Source organism: Cannabis sativa, chromosome 6 (assembly GCF_029168945.1).
Source record: "Cannabis sativa cultivar Pink pepper isolate KNU-18-1 chromosome 6, ASM2916894v1, whole genome shotgun sequence".
NCBI classification, from domain to species: Eukaryota; Viridiplantae; Streptophyta; class Magnoliopsida; order Rosales; family Cannabaceae; genus Cannabis; species Cannabis sativa.
The window spans coordinates 10023814-10049072 of record NC_083606.1 but is presented as its reverse complement, the minus strand read 5'-3'; the positions used below and the strand labels follow the sequence as shown (position 1 = coordinate 10049072).

General features: G+C 32.8%; 2 protein-coding genes and 1 pseudogene across 3 annotated transcripts; all 3 read right to left on the bottom strand.

Annotated features, from left to right (window-relative positions):
- Window positions 1-412: 412 nt before the first annotated feature.
- LOC115724834 (cysteine-rich receptor-like protein kinase 7) lies at window positions 413-4321 on the bottom strand (annotated as a pseudogene).
- A 1600-nt stretch (window positions 4322-5921) lies between these two features.
- LOC115724862 (E3 ubiquitin-protein ligase ATL9-like) lies at window positions 5922-7688 on the bottom strand. Its single transcript, XM_030654227.2, has one exon. It carries the CDS (start codon window positions 6763-6765, stop codon window positions 6073-6075), a length of 693 nt encoding a protein of 230 aa, XP_030510087.1. The 5' UTR covers window positions 6766-7688; the 3' UTR covers window positions 5922-6072.
- Window positions 7689-12543: 4855 nt separating this feature from the next.
- Window positions 12544-16476, bottom strand: LOC115724827 (disease resistance protein RPM1). Of its 2 annotated transcripts, XM_030654173.2 has the most exons (4): window positions 16351-16476; window positions 16057-16150; window positions 12829-15714; window positions 12544-12740 (listed from the first exon to the last, which is right to left on the bottom strand). In XM_030654173.2, the coding sequence occupies exon 3, from the start codon at window positions 15675-15677 to the stop codon at window positions 12834-12836; it is 2844 nt and encodes a 947-aa protein (XP_030510033.1). In that variant the 5' UTR covers window positions 15678-15714; window positions 16057-16150; window positions 16351-16476; the 3' UTR covers window positions 12544-12740; window positions 12829-12833. The 2 variants fall into 2 exon arrangements, with proteins under 2 accessions (XP_030510033.1, XP_060973014.1); XM_061117031.1 differs by having other exon boundaries at window positions 16057-16357.
- Window positions 16477-25259: the final 8783 nt, after the last annotated feature.

Genomic DNA, 25259 nt, shown 5'->3' with positions numbered 1-25259 from the left:
TAATGTAAGTTGTGGTAATGCATGTGCAATTTTAATTCTGACAATGCTGACAGGTAGCAGTAATAATAGCCAAGGTTCTTGAACTTTTCTCTTGCTGATACTATTAATTACATCTATGTCTAACAATAAAATTATTCACCTGATTTTGAAAAACTACCTAGCAAATTAGCAATAGAGAGGAACTATGCCATTTTGCTCTATCGGTCCTGCATTATTGTTTCCAATTTTTGGAGAAATTATAATTCAAAAACTTAACGAGACATTCTAAATTAGAGTAAATACTATTTTAGACCCTATGTTTTGCAAAAGTTATTAATTGGACTCTCTGTTTTGTTAAATGACAAAATGAACCTTGTATTTTCCAAAATAATACAAATAGGACCCTGAATTGATATTTTGTCATAATAAAATTTAATAATAATCCAATCTAAATATTTTATAACAAAACAGTTTACATTTTCTGTGACAATCAAATAAAAAATAATAAATAAATAAATAAATAGAGCTCGTGACTAAAAATTACCTGTACTTACAAAATACTTATGTTGTGACTAAAAACTTATCACTACATGATAATTATTTTCCTAGTGCCATCATCGTGGTATGACATCTGAAATTGGCAAATAATTAGCTGAACAACTTGCTTGTTGAGATGTGGATGTGTGTTCTACACTTGCACCACTTCTCACAGAAAAAGCTGGTCTTGTAGGAGTACCAATTGCTTTGGTTTCATCTTTAAGCATTGAATATATTTCCAGCATAGTAGGCCTATTTTCAGGACTTTCTTGGACACATAATAGAGCTACTTGCAAGCATTTAATTAGTTTACAATGCGAAGAAGAATCGTCTAGTGATGGATCAAAAAACTCCACTCCTTTGCCAACTTCCCACATTTGATAAGCCTAGAATAATTGTATGTTACTCATGAATGTCAAATTGATCAATTTTTTTAGAATATGATAGGCAATAAAATGTCTTAAATTGACTTACATAGTCTAGAAGATGCAAGTTTTCACTTGGTCCATAGTAATGCCTGCTCCTCTTTCCACTTATGATTTGCAAAAGCAAAACCCCAAAGCTGTAGACATCATACTTCATGGAGTATGTACCTTTTTTTACATATTCAGGTGGAACATAGCCGCTGCATTTTGCATACATGAAGCATTTAGCAAAAACAAAAACTTGTAAGATATTCTGTTCATGAAGTATATCTATCTATATACTTACTATGTTCCAACGATTCGGTCTGTGTTGGCTTCAAGCTCATCTTTTCTGAAGAGCCTAGCCATTCCAAAATCTGATATCTTTGGATTCATGTTATTGTCCAACAAAACGTTGCTAGCTTTCAAATCGCGGTGTATTATGGTGAAGTTTGAGTATTCTTGAAGATATAGAAGCCCTTGGGTTATCCCTTCAATAATGTGAACCCTCTTTTCCCAATCTAATTGGTGGTGTCGAATAGGATCTGCAAGATAACTACATTCATAAGAAAACAAGTAAAAGTTTATGCTTTTTGCAGTTTTAGAAACTTGTTTGGTTTGGTATTTTTTCTTGTAGCTTCATCATTTATCAGAACATGAGATATTGGTTATTGGAAAAATGTCAAGCCTATTACAACTATAGAATGACAAAAGCAGTAACAGCTTAAGTATAAAATCTTAAGGAGTATGTGAAAATATGCATACCGAATATGTGGAAGTCTAAGCTGTGGTTTGGCATATATTCATAAATCAACATCTTCTCTTCTCTCTGAATGCAATATCCCAGTACTCTTGTTAGATTAACATGTTGTAGTCTTGCAGTAAGCATAACTTCATTTTCAAATTCCTCAACTCCTTGATTCGACGTCTTTGATAGCCTCTTTACTGCAATTTCATGCCCTCTTGGTAGTATCCCCTAGTAAAAGAAAATAAGAAGAACTTTCTATACATTAATTATGACAAGAAAAGTAAAAAAAAAATGAGATGCATAACAAAACTTTAATATTCTTTTGCTATCATTCTATTTAATATTGTCCTTATTGTTGAAACAAAATTTTTACCTTGTAAACAATGCCGAAACCCCCTTCACCAAGCTTGTTATTATTTGAGAAGTTATTTGTGGCTTCTTTAATTTTATTAAAACTGAACACTTGCAGATTGGGAGCATTACTTTCATTGTTTTCAGCTTCTGATGTGTTAGTATTCCTACATGAGTATAAATAGTCTAATCCTGCCATCCATGTAAGATGAATATAAGAGATTGCACAAAATGATCAGTGCCCCAAACTACAAACATAGAATTACCTTTCCATTTCAGTACTTTGCGTCGGAGTAAGTAGCAAATTATGAGGGTGAGGGGTGCCAAGATTAAAGCAATTGGGAGTATGATTATTAGTAATGACTTCCTATTGTTATCCTGATCAATCTCTTCCCCATGAGCTGCAATTTAGTTTTCAAAACTTCATTAGAATCTCTAATCATATCAGCAGTTCATGGACTTTATTATACTGCTATGGTAATAAAAATATAACTGAGAATACCAAAGAATGACTGTGATCTACTCTGTCAGAACTGCATGTGTTGTGTTGCCTTCCATATATTAAGTTATCAAAACATCTGTAATGATTGGGATAGACTAATGGGACTAGCTTAGCTTTAATAACACATCATTTCAACCCTTATATAAAGTTAAAATGTTGTCTTTAATTAAGATAAAAAAGAAAAACTTTAGATAACATATTAAGGTGAAAAAGGCAGAATCTAGTCAGTAGCTTACATCTTCAAGCCTATTAAGAATCTTCTATGGTTACAAATAAAAGAGGAATTCAGTATAACTAGTGAGTCAGATGACATCCTCCAAGATGGTTGAGTGTTTATATTTCTGTGACAGTTTTGTTCAAAGGAAGCAATTAATTTAACCAAGTTCCAACATTTATTAATTCTTCAAGTTTTTCCTGTACTAACAAATTAATAAAAACTCAAGTCCAGCAGGAACAGAGAGAGAAAGATCATTTTTCATGAATTTCAAACAATATTCAAACATGATGAGGCAATAATATAACAAATTTGGCCTTAAGAACTAATCATACTGAAAAAGCTTACCTGCCCGAGAAAGCACCCAATTGTCATCATTGATGACCTGAAACACATTGTAACCAAGCAATTTCTTCTCCTTGGCATAAGCAATCTTAGTCTTGACAGCCTCAACATCATCAAAACCAATCCAACTCGCTCCTACTACACAATAATTCACAACATAAGTAGCATTATAAACTATATTAGTTCCATAAGTCCGAGTGTTCCACTTGATATACTGATAGCTCACTGAACCATCTTGTGTCACGGCCAGACCAGATGCCGGCGAACCAACTCCATTGTCTCCAGGATTCACCAGGGTCCATGCATAGCCATGAAAAGGCAACCCCAAAACCAGTTTGTCAGAAGGAAATCCTCTGCTCAACCATTTCCTTATACCATAATCTGTGTTTACATTACTATTGGGGTCATAAAGAGCAGCATGAGCCCCAGTAACATTTTCCTTGATAGACAAATGATAGTCATAAGCCACAACATGTCCCCAATCCAAATTCCTCACTAAGGACTCAATAGGGTAATTTAATGATTTACCATATTCAGGCACATACCTAAGAGCCATTGTAAGCAACAATTTCGACTGAGTTGAGTTCCTTGACTCGGACTCCACAGCTGCTCTCCACTCGTCAAATAAAATTCCCATGTTTGACATGTCTGAAGCTGATCTGGGATACAGCCAAAACAAGTCAAGGCCTTCAAATCCATAGATTCTGGCTGTTTTTATTGATGACTCAATAAAGGCCCTTCTGTTTGAAGTTTTTTCTAACATGGCAGAGAACACAGAGTAGTTTCCCTTTTCACCAACTATTGATTTATTGGTCTCAGCTAGGCCGTTCCAGATGGAGAGAAGGGTTTTGATTGAAGGGTTTCCTCGTTTGACTATGGTGGTGAAGCTGGAGAAGTACTGCTCATCGGTAGAAGGTATGGAGAGATGGTAGGTGGTGGAGTTTACATTGGCAAAAGCACACATGAGATGAGTGTACAAGGCTGAGTTTATCTCAGGTGTGGGGGGACTCACTTTGAGCGTACCAGTAACCAGCTTGAATCCATGGTTGAGCAGAGGAATTCTGAAACTGAACAGAGAAGAAGAGGAGGATGAATAGGATAGTGTTGAGGGCTGCCATGGAAACACAAAAAGGAAAGCTTGGGAGTCATGGTACTTACTACTTATTGATACATTGGTCAAGTCAAGAAAAGTTGGGACAACATTTAGTCATACAAGAAAAGAGAAAAATCTCTAGTACTATGTTGATTTGATACATTTCCGTACATATAACACCTGCCTACAGATGACTGAATCTATGAATCATGAGATTTTTGTGGAATAATTTATCATATAGTTTTGTCTGCTAGAGAAACTTTTCTTTTTTGGCTGCAAAGTAGAGAAACTTCATGGTTATGGTTGTGTGATTTTGATCGGAAATGAACAAAGAAAAAACAAGGAAAATGTAGAAAAATATGAAAAAATGGTTTTTTTTTTTTTTTTTTTTTTTTTTAATTTCTTTTATTTTATTACATTTTCTTTTTATTAATTTTTAACTTTCTATTTTAACTTTAGTCATATAATAATAAAATTGGCTCTCTATTTTAATTTTTTAGTTAAAAAAAAAAATAGAGAGGATCATTGGAGATGCTCATTATTTAAGCAATAAAATATAAAAAAAATAATGTTGTTGGTATATTTTCAATAAAATAATAATAATTATATTTTTTTACATCTTTATATTAGAGTATAATTGTAAATAATGGGCTAAATATAACACAAATTTATTTTTTATGTCAAATATAGCACAAATTTTTTATCTTGCATTTGAGATGATCTATGATGCAAAATTTGCATCAAAATAAATATTATGCTTATATATTTATTATTATGTCATTTTAAACATTTTATTATTAAATTTTAATTAAAATGCTCTTTTACATTATATTGCAAAATTACTTTTTATGCTAAATATAGCTTCACTTTTACATCTCTCATCAAAAATAGTTTTATGTACGTGAAAATATTACTTTTTTTCTCTTAAAAGATTGTTAATTAGTTAATTAATTATTCTTAAAAGAAAATATCATAAAATTTTATTAAAAATTACTAAAAGACACTATTCGTGCTTAGTAATTTCTTTGGTGTTATACTACTATTAATGTAATTAAGTATCGAGTCCTATATAACTTAAAAAAAATAATTTTTAAAAAATATCAAATGCCACTTATAAATACATTGGAATTGAACTAGACAATATCGTATACATTGGAATTGAACGAGATTTAATTAGCTAAATTACACTATTTTTGTTAAGATAGAAATAAAAAATAAAACCTTATTTTTTTTTTGAAAGCAAAAAATAAAACCTTATTAATTACTTATAATTTAAGAAACATTTGTTAGTTTGCCAATATCACATCATACATTTTATTTTCGTGTATAAATAATTTTTATTAATACAAACAGCATTAGCCCAATGTTTTTAAATTTTGTAAAAATTAATACAAAGTCTTTTTTTTTTTAATCAATATATAATTTTAAATATACTGTGTCAAATAAAGAAATATAATTTTAAATACAGTTGTTTTTTTTTTTTGAAAAAAAGAATAAATTTAATTACAGTATTACTTAATTTGCTGGAAAAAAATAAATAATAATAATAATTTTAATTACACTGCTATAATTTTTTCTTATTTTTTGAAAAAGGAACAGGCGGGCCATGAAGATAATTGGTTAATTTTGACGAAAATTAATAAAAAATAATTATTATAATCATTTCTTGATCAATATTTTGATTACTTCATGCATGTAATTAACGTTGTTGAATCAATATAGAAAAATAAAATGGTCAACTCAAGAAAGATGAAATCTGAATCTTGTAATATTCTCGTCGAAGTTAATCATTATGTTTATATGACAAAAGAAATATTAGATTAAACATCAAAGATTGTAAGTAGCCATGATGAATCTATACATATAAAATAGGAAAAGGAAAAAAATCATCAAGAAATATTAAGTAGCAGTACTACCACTACCGGTGGAGTAGTACTGAGATAGCTGGAGATATCCGCGTGTGAATCTTGATGGATCTTGTTCCTGTCCGTTGGGTCTTTCTTCGACGCCGTCGTTTTGAGATCCAATGTGTGTGTTGTTGAGGTTGGCTCGGCAAACAGGGCAAGTAGACTTGGATTTTAGCCACTTATCAATACAATGTGCGTGGAAAATGTGGTAGCAATTGGGGATTAAACGCAACCTTTCATTGTCTTCAAATTCAAGGAAACACACGGCACATTTCTGTTGATCACCTTTTCCAATCTCGAGCCTACTCGCCTCCGAATACACAAATGTGGGAAACGTCTCAAGAATTGCTGCATCGAGTCCTCGGCCTCCTCCTCCACCTCCACCGCCTACGCGTCCGGTCTCCACCCACGACCACGGGTTGAAGAAACTCATGAGCGAGTACATGACCGAAAAAAGTACGGAGAATATGCCAATGAAAGCAAGAAAGAAATACAGGTAAGTTCTTGCATCCAACTTCCATAATGTCTTCTGGTCATCATCATCAGTACTTGTATGATCGTATTCTGAATGTTGTGGCGCCTGAGCTCCAATGCTAGCTAACGCCGCCGCTAAGAGAAGTAACACAAAAAGAAGTGCGTCAATTTCTCGTTTGGAGAAGTAGTACCGGGAATTGAAGCTTGCCATGGTGATGAGGGTGTGTAGAGGGAAATTTGGGCTTTGAGAAGTGGTAGAGAAGAAATAGAAAGAAAGAGAAAGGAGTGATATTTATAATATAATATAGGACACGTCATTGGTGCCGCTTACAATCGTGGCCGTCCTTTGTGCCTAGTTTATGATCTGATGGTTAGTACTCGTTTCTATTTATTATATATGTATTTTTTATTGTAGTGGTATTTTGTTTAAGAAACTTGTTATGTTAGCTTCAAGTACTATTCAGGTTTAATAAAGAAAAGAAAGTAGAGTTTGTTAGAGATTTTATAACAATGGTGATGACTGACCCTACAGGCCAACCGGTTTGCCATGCCCCAAAAATCAAGATTTATTACAACTCTATTGTAAAATAATACAAGGACTAAAATAAGAGATTGATTAAATATATGTTACAATACATATATATACACAACACATGTAATATAATATATGTATATATATAACAAGAGAATAATATATATATAAACACTCACTCACAACCTTGAGTGTAGATTAGTGGGGATCACCATGACTTGAACAAGGTATTACACCTTTGTCCAAAAGCTTATTTCCCCCTATCTCTAAGCACTAAGGGAACTCTCTAGGAAATAGCTTTGAGAATTATCAAGCCTTTTAGGGTTTTCTAGCAAAGTGCTTTCTTAATAGAAAACTTCTTCTCACAAATGAGCACATTAGACTCCTTTATATAGTGTTTAGGATATCATCACCATTTGAAATTCAAACTCATAACCCCATAGATGTTATGGACTCAAATGTAACTCCTACACACACCATAACTCCTATAGCATTAAGAATTTCAAATTAAGAGGTGTAACATCTTTTTACACTCTTAATGTTGGTGATGATGGTGGAGGTTACTCATAGTAACAAGTAACTCCCAAATGTTACAAAAAGATGACAACTAGCTAATATACATTGTCATATGTTACATATTATTAGTTTATTACACATATTTAATCTATATATTATATTATTATAAATAATATAACAATCCCCCACTAGATTAAATATTATCTCTTTAGTAACAAACTTGTAACTTTTGTAACATTTATTTAATCAATCAAAAATATTATATCAAAATATAACATTCCCCCACTTTGATTGACTAAATACACACTTTTAAGAAGTCTTGCTTAGGTGCATTAGATAAAATGTCTTTCGACTTGAATTTTATTTTAGTGTAATTACCACAAAGTTTGATGAAATTTTGGTTGCCGTAGCATTGAACCATTATTCCTTTAATACAAACCGGTGATAACACACACACCCTCGCTAATGCTCACTTGAGACCGCATGTCTCGCTCTTGCACCGTTAATGGCCATGTGCAAAATTCCAATTCATGGACTCTCTAGAGAATACTCCCAATTCTCATAAGAGGCGGCACCACCTCTAGTCCATATAGGTGGAGTTTTAGTGTCTCACCACTCTTTAGACACTTCTTAAGCTTAAGCTTCATTAAAAAACCTTTTGGTTTTAACCCTCAATTTTCACAACATGTACTCATCCATAGATGGGACAATTGAGTACCATATTCACTCTATTGACTTGTTATTACCTATTGAACTTAAGACTAGATGTTTACTAGTGTTAAGATAGGTTACCATCAATGAGCAAAACACTAAGGGAGTTTAGGTCCCATCCCTCGAAAATTCTTGCTTTAATCTTGTACGGAGATTAAGCGTTTTGTTATAACCTCTCACTATTGATTCCATGTGAATCATGCATGCTAAAATATAGTGTTCACTTTGTGACCACTTTTCTCCTTAAGTACTTAAGCTTTGAAAATTCAATCATAAAAGATTAATTTTCACACAACTCAAATTCTCAATAATTTTGATACCAAGCATATCAAAATTAAACACTAATTTAGACACCAGACATGTCTAAATTATACTTTATTTTAAGACACCAAGCATGTCTTAAATTTTTCACATTGGAGTATTACCCCCACACTTTCAAATTTCACTATCAAGCTAATATCTTGATTTTAAAAATATAGAAGACCACTTTGTCTCTATAACTCTTTTAATTAACTTCCTTCTTGAAATTATTTTCACTTAACTTTGATACCAAAATATGTCAAAATTTTACATATACACATAGCCAAATTTGATTTAGAATTTGAATTCAAAATCAAATAAATTAATCAATAATGTCTCAACACATTTTGATTAAATTTGTGGCTCACCCCCACATTTTTACCATAAAGTGTATATAAAATATCACTTTTGTGTATTTTCCTCTTCAAATGACTCTTTAAGGCCACTTTAAAAATACCATTTGACATTTTTAATTTTCTCAACAAAACTAAAATATCAAACTCACATTACTACTCATAAAATAATGTGATTATTTTTACTCATAATTTTAAGGTTATCTCCTTATATTGAGATTAGCCCAAAATTATACCAAAGTTAACAAAATTCTCATCAATTTTGTTCACAACTTTGATCATTTAAGATTCAAAATTGCTTCTCCAATTTTGTTATCTTTTCACTATTTTTGAATCCACAATGATTCATTTACTTTGAGTCTAAAATTGATCTTTCAATTTATGACTCATTTCACAAGTTTGGATCCACTATGATCTTAATTGTTCTTGCTTATGACAATGCAAGTCCAATAAAAGTGTAACTCTCATAGTTCACTTTTTTTATCTCATAATATGAGATGATTATCTCTTATAATCAAATAAAAGATGTAACTTCTCAAAAGCTATCTTTTATTATCTCATAAAGTGAGATGTTCACCACCAAATTAGAAAAGAATTTAAAATATTCTTTATTCACAAAATAGATGATAATAATTCTCACAATAATAATAAACACTATTTTATTACTATCAACATTATTATCATGCTATGTAACTCATATATTAAAATAATATGTATGTTACTAATCAACATCTCATATGTAACATACACACAATATCAATATTAAATTCACAAATAAATATGTTACATATCTCATATACATGTAACATATATACTTTAATATATATCATATAAACATAATATATACATTAATTACACAACTATATATGTTACATACCTCACACATATATAACATATATATACACATTAATATGCATGATATATATTATATACACATATATATATATATATTATATACATGTCTCATATAAATACATAAAAAATAAGTATTTCTACATATTAAATCTCATAATATATATATATTATGTCATATCTCATCATATATGTAATACACATAACTCATATACATGTTATATATTATATATCTCATATATATACACATACAAACATGTAATAAATTCAAATATCATATTATATATCACTATATATTATATGATATAAACTCATAATCACATATATGTCACATATATATAACTCATATATATATATTATATATATTACTATCATATAAAATAGTAAATCACATAATATACACCACCATGCTCACCCATGAATGGTTTTTCACATAAAATCTCTTATCCTTGTATTTTTAAAATCTTGATTTATCTCCTCTTCCATTGAAAAGGGATAAGCTTTTGATTGTTAGAGATTTTATAACAATGGAAGAAAATCAAGATTTATTACAACTCTATTGTAAAATAATACAAGGACTAAAATAAGAGATTGATTAAATATATGTTACAATACATATATATACACTATATATATTACATATATATATATGAAAGGTAGAAGAGAAGATTACAACACATGTAATATAATATATGTATATATATAACAAGAGAATAATATATATATAAACACTCACTCACAACCTTGAGTGTAGATTAGTGGGGATCACCATGACTTGAACAAGGTATTACACCTTTGTCCAAAAGCTTATTTCCCCCTATCTCTAAGCACTAAGGGAACTCTCTAGGAAATAGCTTTGGGAATTATCAAGCCTTTTAGGGTTTTCTAACAAAGTGCTTTCTTGATAGAAAACTTCTTCTCACAAATGAGCACATTAGACTCCTTTATATAGTGTTTAGGATATCATCACCATTTGAAATTCAAACTCATAACCCCATAGATGTTATGGACTCAAATGTAACTCCTACACACACCATAACTCCTATAGCATTAAGAATTTCAAATTAAGAGGTGTAACATCTTTTTACACTCTTAATGTTGGTGATGATGGTGGAGGTTACTCATAGTAACAAGTAACTCCCAAATGTTACAAAAAGATGACAACTAATATACATTGTCATATGTTACATATTATTAGTTTATTACACATATTTAATCTATATATTATATTATTATAAATAATATAACAGAGTTTTAATAAGGTATTTTCAAAAAATCGAGTAGAAAAGCTAACTTCTTAGATGTAACTTGTTATTGGTATAGCCACTTAAGAGTAGTTTGTTTTTCTCTTGACTTTTCACAATTTCACATGTTTTATTTATTTATTTATTTATTTTTTTTGGGTAAATATAACCTTTTATTTTGCAAAAGTTATTAATTAGACCATCTGTTTTGTTAAATGACAAAATAGATTTTGTATTTTTCAAAATTGTACAAATAAGACCTTAATTGATTTTTTGTCAAAATAAAACTTCATAATAATTTGATCTAAAGATGTTATGACAATACTGATTACATATTCTATATATGTTCGTATTAAAAATTATCTTAAAGTTGATTATATTAAAAAATTGAGCTCAGAGTCCTATATATATATTTTTTTACCATTTTAGAAAATATAAAGTTCATTTTGTCATTTAACAAAACAGAAAGTTTAATTAGTAACTTTTGCAAAACACAAGATCCAAAATGGTATTTATCGTTTTTTTTAGTACGAGATATGCTAAAAGATATCATACATTTATTAGTAAAATTAAATATCGAGTCATATAACTTTAAAAAATATCGCTAATTACCAATAACAATGTTGTTCCTAGTACTATTATCTCATTAGGCATTTATTTTGTTGCTAAGTTTTACTTTTGAAAAATGTCATTAGAGTATCTCCAATGTAATCAATGGTTAAAATTGTTATAAAACTTCACGTCACTTTAAAATATAATAATTTATTTTCTCTCTCATTTACATTATTTTTGGACACCTTTCTATTATATTAAAAAACACATTGTTATTGGACATCACTAATGCCTAACACCTCTAGATATGTTGTCATGCGATTGGGTACCGATACTTCTTAAAAATTATTACATCGAACTATATAGAATACAATACTTAATTGGATCAATAACAATATTAACAAATATGATATTACTAGGCACCATTGATGCTTTTTAACATTTCTCTAAAAAAAAAATACTCCAATATTAAACAACTCTAAAAATTTAACAATATAGTCCCACACACTATTTTTTTTAATATATTTTTATTTTAAATTCTTACTTTTCTTTATTTCAATTTTAATTTTATTTTTTATAATATTAAAAAAATAAGGAATGTTACCATTGCTACTGTATAGCAATGGTAAATGCCCACTAAAATCTCTCCAATGCAATAACTATTCCTTAAATAGCTACCACCTGACATATTAGCAACCCACATATTTCATGCCTAGAGCTGCTCTTAACAACTTCCCCACAGTAATATTTGACAAAAGTACAGAGAAAGATTGTGGAAACTACATCTGTTCGTATATATGCCTATTCACTAAAAAAACTTCAATAATTTTTTTTCTTGAAAAAGAAAAACAAAAAAATATTACTACCTCAAACAAATCATTGCTCTTGCCCTCCTAGAAGTAAGCTCTCATTGCAAAGAATGCAAATAACAAAGTAAACGTAGTATACATACTATAATTGATACATTGCAGCTACTTTTAAAGTCCATAGTAATACATCAAGTTTTCCCAACTATAAAAAAAGAGGGAAAACAGAGCTCAAAGTAGCTTGGAATTTCATTATCATATATATATACAAGACACAAATTGATATAAATATTCTGAAGCTCTTTTCATAACAAAACCACCTGTCATGAAAACATATAATTTGTCAGCATACGGTTATGTCTAGTAGAAAATTCAAGACAATTTAACATAAACACAACTTCACCTCACCTAATTTAAAATATATGAACCATTGGTATATGTTGAATTTTTGGATAATCTAGACCCCCATTTGGCTGAATCCGAACCACAAATTCCCTTGTCATGTCCCGGATTTTAAGTTCTTTGAGGTTTCTCAAGTGTTCGATTCCGGCTGGAATCTCCTCCATTAATCTGCAAGAACCAATGTTGAGTGTTTTAAGTTGAGACAATGTCCCTTTATCCATCTTCACCAGCTTTAGTTCTTTCAAATTCAACAAAGTTAGATCCTTGAGCTTTTGAAAACCACCCTCTTCAAAGTGTAGTTGGTCTCCTTCATATGATTTGCGTAGCCGAAGACTCGTGAGATTAGGCAAGTGTTTCAAGTACTTCAGTGGATCCTCTGTCAACTTTGAGAAGGATAAGAACAATGCCTGTAAATTCCAGAGCTCTGAAATCCAACGAGGGAGCTCCTTTAGTTGGCCTATTAAGTTGAGCCTCTGCAGCTGAAGTGGGGGAGATTCCGAAAGTGGCTCCACATCCAAGATGTAATCTTCATTAGTTGTTGCTAAGTACAAATGCTCAAGGTGGTTCAAGTTCTTAGCATTAGCAGCAGAAATAGCCCTTGAAGTTTCTGTTGTCAGTTTCAAAAGACCGAGCGCCTTCAACTTCATCAACTTCTCTAGATCGTTAATGAAGGAAACTACACCAGAAGGATGCACATTCACATATTCTAGTGTCTCTAAGTTCTCCAAATAGCCAAAACCTTCTTGAATTTTCACCCCAAGGTTGGTGCCATGGGCACTACTAGTGTTGCTGCTAGTCCTGTCCTTAAAAAAGCTACTAATGTGTCGAAGATTTTGGAGCTTATTTATTTCCAATGGTAGCTCCTGCACTAAGGTGAGCTTGAGATTCAAATTTTGAAGGTTATGAAGTTTGCCAATAGTTTTCGGAAGCCTCTGCACTAAGGTAAACATAAGATTTAAACTTTGTAGATTATGCAGCTTACCAATGCACTTAGGAATCACTTTTATCTTGGTATGTTTCAAATTCAAGTACCTCAAGTGAAACAAATATCCAATCTCCTCTGGGAGATAATCAAGATGAGCGCCTTCAAAGTCCAACACCTTTAAAAGCTTACAAGTTTGAAGCAAAGTAACTAAGGAAGACATGTTCCTGATCAAATCATCATTGAAATTGAAAAGAAACACAGAACGAACACTGGTGTACTCTTTCATTGTTTCTGAAACATTTTTCATGCTGCCTCGGATTGATAAGCACCTGCTTTTTCCTCCAAATAAGTTCTTTCCATCAAGAACTCTACAAAAGCATAAATCGTCTGCTCTTGAATAAATGAATTCACGAATCAAATCATGGGCTCGACAATATGGTAATGCGCCATAATAAAGTTCAAACACTACCAAGTTTCTTTCAATGAGCTCATTCAAGTACTCTTTAGCCACATCCTTTTGTGTCTTGTTACCATAAGCCTTAACTAAACCCTCAGCAATCCATAACTCATACATTCTGTCACAACTAATTTTGTAATCTTCAGGAAAAATGCCGAAATACAATAAGCAGGATTTGAGATGGTAAGGCAAATCATGATAGCTAAGAGAGAGAATTTTCGTAATTCTTGTAAGTTCAGGATTTGTTTGGAACTCAAAATCAAGATTATCAAGAGCTCTTTGCCATTCAAATTGAACTTTTCTTGTTCTTGACAACAAACCAGCCACAGTCCCAATAGTAAGTGGTAAGCCTTGGCATTTACTAACAATTTTATGAGATAAGCTCTCTAACTCCTCAGGGCAACGACTCTCAAACTCGTATCGAAATGCCTTTTTGCAGAATAACTTCCAAGCCATTTCTTGAGACCAAGTTTCCAGCTTCTGCACAGTATCGAATGGGGATTCCTTACAGGCCGCAGCTATTGTAGAATTACGTGTTGTGATAATGATTCTATTGCCTTTGTTATTACTTGGCAAAGCATGTTTTATAACTTCCCAAAAGTTAGCATTCCAAACATCATCAAAGACAACTAAATAACTTTTTGCCTGCAAGTATTGCCTGAGAGGAGTAATTAGCCCTTGGATTGTGTGGTGTTCTCTTGTAGAAGTACTAGTACATCCAGCAATTTCAAACATTTGCTGTATCATGCTCTTTACTAGTATTTTTACATCATAAGATTGAGATACATCAATCCAAGCATGACAATCAAAATTGTGTTTCACCTCATCAAAAACCTTCTTGACAAGAGTAGTTTTCCCGATTCCTCCTTGGCCTACCATCGAAGTAACTGTACGACTTGACCCCCCTTCAACTAAACTCCTTCTCAATTCCTCTTGAATGGAAGGAACATCCACATACTCATCATCTTCCACAATAAACAGGGAACCTAACCGCGAGTCATGCTCCTCCATGTATGTGTTTTCTCTACTCGACCTCTGTAAACCGAGGGACTGACTCAAGCCATATGCTCGTCCTTCATCCTTGATTCTTCGTAGAGATTCATTAATGCCGCGAATTTGAGAAGCTATTGGATAACGTGACTTCAAGGCTTTGATTTGGAGGCCTACTTTCCTGAGAAAGCCAACAAATCCACGCTTGTCACCAGTGCTTTGAGCCACATAACGCCGGTATTCGTCGATGACATCTTCTGTATGATCAGCCTCCTCCCGCAGTTGTTTCACCCATGTTTTCACAGCATCACTCAACTCTCCTCTATCCGACTTTGCATCTGCATCTTTGAGGAGACACTGGATGATCTCTAGCTCTCTCTTTAGACATTCAACTTTTCTTCTAACTCCCTTAAACGATTGTACTTCATTGGTTAGCAGGTGCACCAAACTCTCAATCACAGGGGTCAAAAAATTCTCGGCCATTTCGGCCTTAGCATCTCAGATCACCTCATTGCATGAGCTATCAAGGAAAATTTAGTTGTATCATAAGCTGTTTAATTACACTACTGACATTGTGTACTATCATTTCTTTTGACAAATTAATTGTTCAATCCTAAAATTTCATTCCCTCTAGGAGTCTAGATACACATACCAAATGGATTTAAAACACAAATGTTAGAGAATCTAATAAACTTCAAAAAGTTTTGTATTCAAAACAGTGAAGTTTGGACCAACAACTTTGAACACAATCTTTTCATATTCAACATTTTTAATTGGATGCAATGCAATAGGACCCCACTATTAACACAAACATCACAAACTCAGAAAATTGCTTGAACTGAAAAGAGCTAGAAAAACTTACTTGGTGTACAGGCCAGGCCTCTGCTGGCAACAGCAGCAAAAAGTTCAATACAGACCAAATGGTTATTTTAAGCTCATTCTCTAACAAACTACATCTGCAGAGAAAAACAGTGAGCAGAATAATCAATTGCATTAACTACAGACTTCGAATTCCCACAACCCAAAGAATTGATATGACCAATAGTGGAAAAAAAACACACAAATCTCAATCTTAGAAACATAATAATTGTTGTAAGAAAAAGATAAACTGAAAACACAGAGAGAGTGAGAGGAAGAAAGAGCTAATAAAAGTCACCTGTACTGAGAAACTTCTAAGCAAAAGTTGGAGCAAAGTTGGACTTTTAGTCTTCTCATTCTTCAACACGTGTGGCTGTACTTTTTCTTTTCATTTAATTAGCTAATAATTTTCAAAGGAATTGGAATCTAAAAATATCATGTTCTTGTGTGAAAACAGAAATAAATAAGTGGGAGTGTGACTCAGTGTGTGACAGATATTTTGTTTCTTTCTGTGTCCAATATAAATGTATGGCCATCTTTCTTCACATATATTATTATATTATTGAGTCGGCTTTCCTTTTCTTTGTTGTGTTCATTATTGATAGTGCCTAGTGGCTGAGCTGACTCACATGATTATGAAAGAACTAAACTATAAAATGGAAAATGCTTAGGATCACTGACTTAACTATTTTGATTGATTTATTTTAATATTAGATTTTATATATTTTAATTAATAAACTATATGAAAAATTATAAATTAATTATACCGTACCAGTATAGTGTTAAGCACCTAATAAAAAAAAAAAAGAAAGCTGAGATGTAATCAAATATAGTATTGAACTCCCAAACCATGCGTAACCACCAAGTTGGATCTGTCAAGGTTAGATAAGATACCTATATGTTTGGGCTAAGTTTGAAGTTGTGTCAACAAAAGTGAACGAGCCTTAGAGCTTGTTTGATTGTGTTTTTAGTTTTTAATTTTTAAAATTATATTTTTAAAAGTGAGAATAGAAAATAATTTTTTGTCATTTAAAAAATTTAATGGTATTTAGCACAAATTTTTTAAAATTATTTTTAGATTTTTTCTTACTATAAAAATCAATATTTTAATATCATACCATGAGATGAACTTATCCGGGTCTGGGTCTGGGTTCGGGTATTGTTCTAAGTCTAAGATGTGAGCAAAAATATAAAATATAATATGTTAGACAAAAAAAAAATATATTTTTGAAAATTAAAAACAACATTTTGATATTTTCTGTTTTTTGGTTTTTTAAAACTCAACTTTTTAAAATTATTTTAAAAAAATTTACCAAACATCTCCTATTAGACTTAAGTAAAGAATGATGGTATATTGAACAACTCACTCATAAAATAAGATATATTTTAATAAAATAATATAACAGTATTTTTTATTAATAATTTTTTTAAAAATATATATTAAACTTATTTTGGGCAACCTCTCTTTTCTCTCTCGTGCCCACTACCTTTTTGGCACCCATATGGGCTAAGTTAGCCTAAAAATATATTATTTTTATAGGGGTATTTATATAAACTAGGCAAAAATTATGTGCAATGCACGTACATTAAATTTTATGCTAAGTTTTTTTCTATGTTATTTGAAAGTGATACAATTAAAAATTAAAGAAAAAATATTATTAATTATTAGATGAAATTATTATTATGTGTATCTGAATATTATAGTTTATATTGTTATCAATTAAAAGTGAATACCGAATGCAACATATTAGTGTTTAAAAAAGCTTGATGATTTAAATATATTCTTAAATTAATCCAAAAATAAATTAAAAATTGATGTTCCAATACTTAAACATTACTTAAATGGGTGTAAGATAAAAAGAAAATTAAAAATCAATCTCTAAATTATTGATAATTGAGGATAGCATTTGTCTAAAAATTGTAGATAAGAAAACTAATGATAGTCATTGGTGGATTTCAATCTTCATTTGCTTCGATAGAGACAATAGTGTAATTTTTGTATTTTGCAGTTTTCATTCTAGCTGGGTCCGCATATATCTGGATTGTCCACTTTTTTCGTTGATAAATTGAATATGGTAGTGTCGACAAAGCGGCGATGTTCCTGCAAACCGTGATGTATTTTCATTTAAAATGATTAGACATGGTGTGCATAGCTTATTTAATTAAAAAAAATCAACTTATGAAAGGCATGTAAAACTATAAAAAGTGACTCATGAATTTCTCATAAACTATTTTATTTTTAATAATAAATCATTTTATTTTTAATATAAATAAAAAGTCACCTATGAATTTCTCATAAACTATTTTATTTTTAATAATAAATCATTTTATTTTTAATATAAATAAAAAATCACCCCTGAATTTCTCATAAACCAAAAATTCTGTTATATATGCACACTTTATATAGAATAGAAATTAGCTATAATGGCTTTCTAAGAACAGAATTGGAACAACTCTTTCACATGTTATATACAATATATATATATAAAAATTTAAAATAGAATAAAAAAAAATTAAAAAACGAAAAAAAATTTAAAGTAGAGCAAAAAATCTATATGTAAAGAACTACGTAAAGAATAGAAGTATTTTAAGCTATTTTAAAAACTCCTTTGGAGAATTTTTCAAAGATTAAAAACTTGTTAAGTTCTATGTGACCCTTTTTTTTTCTAACCATAATTAATAAAAGTTATATGTATTCTTTATTATTAAAATTCATATGAATATATAACAATGAACATACCTATTGAAATTGAAATTAAGATTGAGACACATAATACTTCAGTCAATAATACTATTAATATAGAAATTCAAATTATAAACATAAATAAAATTATGATCATATATAACTTATGGTTGATACATATAAAAGAATAAACTTGTTTAAGCCCTCTTTAAAAAATATGAAACTTTTACCTCTCTATTGCATAAACAATAGGTAGATGATGATACTAATTTATTTGAGAAATCTATAAAATAAATAAAATCATAAACATAAATAAAATTATGATGATGATACTAATTTATTTGAGAAATCTACAAAATAGATAAATCAAACATTAAAATCAGGGTAATAAATGATAAGTAATTTTAGTGTAGTGTAAGTCATATATAATGGTTAATTTATTTTTGAATTGCATCATATATACTTATATATATACACACGTATGGTGAGGTGTATTTCAATTAGATATTTTATTTTATTTTTATTATTAATTATTAATTGATCAAAAAATTTAATCACTAAGAAAAAGAGCATTTTTTTCTAAGCTACAGTAGCATAGAATGAATCATCGGAAAGGATCTAATTATGCCAAACTTTGCTAGGTACCTTCGATCTACCGCTTCGGTTGTATAATGGATTGAATAACGTTTCAGATCACCAACTTCAGAAAAAAAACTCCTGCACAATTCATATTTCGACCATATAAGAAAAATACTGCTTGTTTCATGATTCCATTAATGTTTATGTAAGACAATGTTTGATGTGTGCATGCATACCCATGTTTACTTTAGACTTTAACATGATAATAAAGAAAGTGATTTCTACTCAATATCATATATTGCTCGCGTAAATGAATACTATGCTAAATAGAACTATCTCAATCATAATCCTAAATGTTTTGAGCTCTGTTGATCTTTAAATTTTGTAGTACTTCGGAATCTCAGAACAAACAAAGAATAATCTAAAATGTTTATTTAAAACTAATACATATATGTATATATGAAGGGAAAAAAAATATAATTAGAAATAATGCGGAAAGTAACCTTAATATCTTCGTTTGAAACACCATATTCCAAGTTTGATATGTAAAGCTTTGTCCCTGTTTCAATTGCAGAAGCTCGACCAGCCTGAAAAAGAAAAACAAAACAGATCTGAGAAAAAGAAAGATGATGTGACCTTAGAGGCAGCATAAATGCCCGGTTGTTTTCTTTTTAAATGGGGGAAGAGCTATTTAATATCAGTTCAAATATTAATAGGATTTGTTTTATTATTATTTTATTATATATAAATAATATTTTATTATTTTATTAAATAAAAATTAAAAGTCATCCATGAATTTCTCATAAACCAAGAATTTCAGTTATATAGGCACACTTTATATAGAATAGATATAGAAAAAAATAAAGTTAGTTTAGATAAATATGATAAATGAAACCTAATAAAAAAAAAATATGGCATTTAAAATAAAAATTGAACATACATGGGATTAAATTACCATAAAAAATATTAAAATTCCCTTCATATTTTTTTTTAAAAAAATAAAACAAATGAAACTACAGTGATCGCCGGAGTTGTCACCGGTGCCGAAAAAGGCGTCGGAGTTTGCTGCTGGCGCCAAAAAAATCGTCGGAGTAGCTGTCGGCGCTGGAGTTGCTGTGGGCACCGAAAAATTCATCGAAATTGGCATTGTCGCCGAAAAAATCACTAACAAATCACCAAGAAACTAGTTTCTTCATCAAGAAAAGTTTCTTGGTAATTTTTCTGTTAATTTTTTCGGCGACAATGTCAATTCTGACGACTTTTACAGAGTTTGCTGTCGGTACCGGAAAAGTCGCCAGAATAGCTGCTGGTGTCGAAAAAGTTGTCGGAGTTGCTGTCGGCGCTAGAAAGGTCATCGGAATTGGCATTGTCGTCAAAAAAATCACCGAAAAAATCACCTAAAAACTGGTTTCTTGATGAAGAAACCAGTGTTTCTTCAGACTGGAGATGAAGAAACCAGTTTTTTGGTGATTTTTTCGGCGACTATGCCAATTTCGACGACTTTTCCAAAGTTTGTTATCGATGTTGAAAGAGTTGCTGGAGTAGCTGCCAGTGTCAAAAAATTATCGGAATTGATATTATTGCCAGAAAAATCATCAAGAAATCGGTTTTTTTTATTAAGAAAACAGTTTCTTGGTGATTTTTTTTGTAATTTTTCCAGTGACTATTCCAATTTTGACAATTTTAATAGGCGTCGGTAGCAACTCCGACGACTTTTCTGGCACCGCCAGCTACTCCGGTGATTTTTCTGGTGCCGACAGCGAACTCCGGCGACTTTTCCTGCATCAGTGACAAATAAAACTGCCTAAACAAATAAAAACATTATTAAATATGGAATTCGAAAACTAAATTTACATATATATATGGCATATCAAATACCATTGTTGCCCCTAGACTTTCCCAATATACGTGGACCAACCAAACAAGGACATGTGGATCAAGCAATGTACAATCCAAAATATTTGCTAAGTCTTTATGCTGCAAGGTGGCTTCCAAGACGTAGCTCCCGGAGAAGGCATATGGAACCCCATATGCTCCTGGAAGCTCGAAGTAACGTTAAGGCATCTCCGCGACGTGTCAGGTTTCTCCTGAGCAATCAAGTCGCATTTAATGCCGCATGGGAGAAAGCGTGTTGGGACTGCTACACGCAATAAAGTCTGACGGCACAACCTCCAACCAGCAGCTACAAAGTAATGATCATTTAAGTCTAGCGACGGCTACACTGTGAAGAGTCACATCAGACAAAAGGCAATAAGGACATTCCACATAAAAACCCTACAACACCTAGGGATTTGACCATGCATTACCCATGGTATATACGTTGGGAATGCCCAACTTTATGGATACTTACAGATGCGTTTGTAATGATAATTCTGGGGATCACCCCACCAAAAACACTATAAATACCCCCTCAAAGCTCATTAAATGGGATCGAGAATCTTGGGCTGCATAAGAGCAAGTAGAGTAAATACTCACCAAGAACATTCTTTGTATTTATAAGAGTGAAACACTCCCCAAATACATTCTCTGTATTAAATACATCCATAAATAACAAAGACTCTTGGACTAAGGCTCATTAACGCCCCAACCACGTAAAAATCCTTCTCTAATTTTCTTACAGCCCTCTAACTTTATAATATTTTATTAGTTGCCGAAAACCTCGGTCAACATTTTGGTGCTTTCATTGAGAGCTGAAGAAAGCCACTGTAAACGAACACTTGACTTCACAACCATGGTGGAGACTAGGAGTACTCGTCAGCCTCGCCCTCTAGAAGATGCTCAAGACCCAAATGAGGAAGATGTAGCCTCAAGAGCAGCCGAGGGTTCCGAGGAAGAAGAAGGAATTCCAGATGATGACTACGAGGGAAACCTCGATGAGTATGCCTACGACGAAGGTAGTTACTCAGAGTTGGTGCTTCGCAGACAAAAAGCTATCGATCACGAAGCCGAGATCGAAGCTCGGAAAGCACAAAACCAAAAAATGCAAGAAGTGATGCTGGCCATGCAAAAAGCCATGGAGGCGGCTGGCATTCACGTGCATCCCAAGGCAATGACTGCTGGACTTGGCAAGGAACCAGAGACGTCCTCGCCTAGTTCCCAACAGCAGAAGTCTAGGGAGCCTAGCCCTATAAGGTACCCTGCTGAAGGGAACCAAACAAAAAACCCTACCTCTACCTCAGCGCGAAAGAAAAAGGCGCAGGATCCGCGAAAGGTCCGCTCAGATTTCCCTAAAGGGAAAGGTCTGCAGAGGGGCAAACCCCAAAAAGGGAGCTTTGACCCTCAGGATCGAGAGGACCGAAAAAGCGTTTCCGTGCACCAAGAGCCCGGGGGTAGAGGAAGAAGAGGACAGAGGTGTCCTCCCGTTGACCTGAGAAATCAAATCAATGGGAACCAAGGTGACCTCCGGGATCACCTTGACCAAAAAAGATACGGACCCGCGGTCTCCACAGGTACGTTAAATGAAGGAATTATGGCGGAACTCGCCATACTTTGAAAAGACATTGCTCGAGTCTCCCGAAGGCAGAAAGGGGACGACTCCGACTCAGATAGCGAAGACCGGGAGCCATGTGCTAACCACATCCTGGAGGCGGAACTCCCTAAGAACTTCAAGATGCCCGAAATGGCAGCTTATACCGGGAACTCCGATCCTAGCGACCACTTATCACGGTTCAACCGTGTCATGACGGTCATGAGAGTCAGCAATGACGCCAAATGTCTGTGCTTCCCACTTACTCTAAGCGGGTCCGCGGAGGAATGGTTCAAGAAGTTGGAACCAGGATCCGTGGTGTAAAGCCCGCTTAGTTAATTTGGAAATTAGCAGTTGTTTATGATTAATTATGAAATTATTTATAGCTATTTAAATAATTTATTATACTGTTATTTATGGAATTCAGAAATGCATGGTTATGTTATTCAGTAGTTTTCATATTTTGCATTTCCGGTGCCCGGTATTTTGGAACTCGGCGTTTGGCTCAGTAGAAATCACAACTTAGCATGTTATTAGTTTGGGACGGTTTATTAGACATTGGGAATGTCGGGAATGGCCGGGAATTTAGAATTTCCCAAAAATACCCCTTTAGTATGATTTATGTGATTTTAGTGTGGAGGGGCAAAATGGTCTTTTTGCCCCAATGACTTTTGTCTTTTAGTGATTTGATTAAATTGAAAATAAATGTTATTTTATTTAATTATTGGCTGAAATGTAAGTTGATAAGTGGCTTTATGTTTATTCCTTCATTTTTACAAAAAACACTTAGAAAAGAAAAATAGAATTTTCAAAGAAACTCTCTCAAGCTCTCTCTCTCTCTTTTTCGGCCAAGGCTTGGCTGCAAGGGCTGGATTTTTCTGTGGTGATTCAAGCTTGGTTTGCAAAACTCTAGTGATTTCTTGATTGCGGTAGGTGATTTCTAGCTTCTTCTCTTATTTTTCTTAGGAAAAGTTTGATAAATTGATGATGCATGCATGAGTTTGGTTGTTGTTGCTGCTGTATTTTGTGGTTATTTTCTGAGGTTAAAAGCATGATTTTTAGTTGTTAATTAAGCTACTTGTGAAGTATGATTCCTAGGTTGAGCATGCTAGAGTTTTATTATGCAAAAGTTTGGTTTTCAACATGAAAATTGTGTAATCTGTTGCTGCATGGTTGTTAATGTTTTTGTTTGTTTTCAGAAGCTTAATCATGCATATTTAAGTAGAATTAACCAGGTTTGAATGCATGTTTGTGGGATTTGCTCAAGTTTGAGTTTAGAACTCAAAGCTTGAGCTTTAATGGCAAATTTTGTATCTGAGGTTTCTGGGTTGTTTTTATGCCTTGGAAATGTTCTTTGGGGTGTTTAGAGCAGGTCTGGAAGGTTTTGTATGAATTGGGTTTGATTTGGTTGAGTTAGGAATTTTTGAAAAATTCCTGCGAGGAACCGGAATTCCGGTTGTGCAACCGGAATTCCGGATGAGGGTCCAGTAATTCCCAGAACCAGAATTCCGGTTGGGCAACCGGTCTGCCGGTTGGGGAATTTTCAGAACCCGTGTTTTTCCTCGTTTTTATGTTTTAAGGGGTATTGCCATGCTTTTTATCGATAGGGAAACTTTTAGTTCCTAGTTTAAGTCCCCGGGAAGTGATTTAGCGTGTCACTTATAGTGTTGTGATTTTTATGGTTTAGGAGCCTGTAATCCGCCGCTCAGCTAAAGTTCCAGTCAGGTTGACCGGCACACCTGAATTCGGAAACCAGGTAAGATTAGTATAACAGTATGCATATGTAGATTACATGTTTAGCGTGCATGTAGGAAGCCTGTTAGATTACATTAGTTATGTATGTTGGCTTCGAACCATCCAACCCTGTCACGTCGGTACAGGCTGGAGTATGACCGACGGCGGAGTATGACCGGTTCGACCGATCAGGCTGACACTTGGTTGGTGGTTCCGTACTATTGACGTATCCCGTCGGTACAGGCTGGAGTATGACCCGCAGCCGGAGTATGACCGGTTCGACCGATCAGGAGGATATAGTAACACGTTGGTACGAGTGGAGTATGACCGACGGCGGAGTATGACCGGTTCGACCGATCAGGTTGTTACGTGTCAATAGTACCGTCCCTATGAACGTTCAGAACTCAGTACCATGTTGGACATGGCAGTAGTGGCTCAGTATCGTGTTGGACACGGCAGAAGCGGGACTCAGTATCGTGTTGGACACAGCAGTTAGAATTATGTATGAGTATTATTATGCTTTTCTTACTGAGTCTGTCGACTCACAGTTCTACGTTTATGTGTAGGTAAAGGCAAGGCTAAAGCTGATGGACCGTGAGCGAGCTTGTGAAGATTGTACATGTCGGGGCGATTAGGCCTGGAGCGTACGATCATCGGGACAGCGAGGCTGATTTTTGTAACTGGTCGTTAGACGACCTTTATTTTGTGTATCAGTTAAATAGTTAAATCTTTTTGTAAATGATTT

Coding starts and splice junctions, on each gene's coding strand:
- LOC115724862 (XM_030654227.2), bottom strand. CDS start 6,765: ATGGCAAGCTTCAATTCCCGGTACTACTTCTCCAAACGAGAAATTGAC.
- LOC115724827 (XM_030654173.2), bottom strand. CDS start 15,677: ATGGCCGAGAATTTTTTGACCCCTGTGATTGAGAGTTTGGTGCACCTG.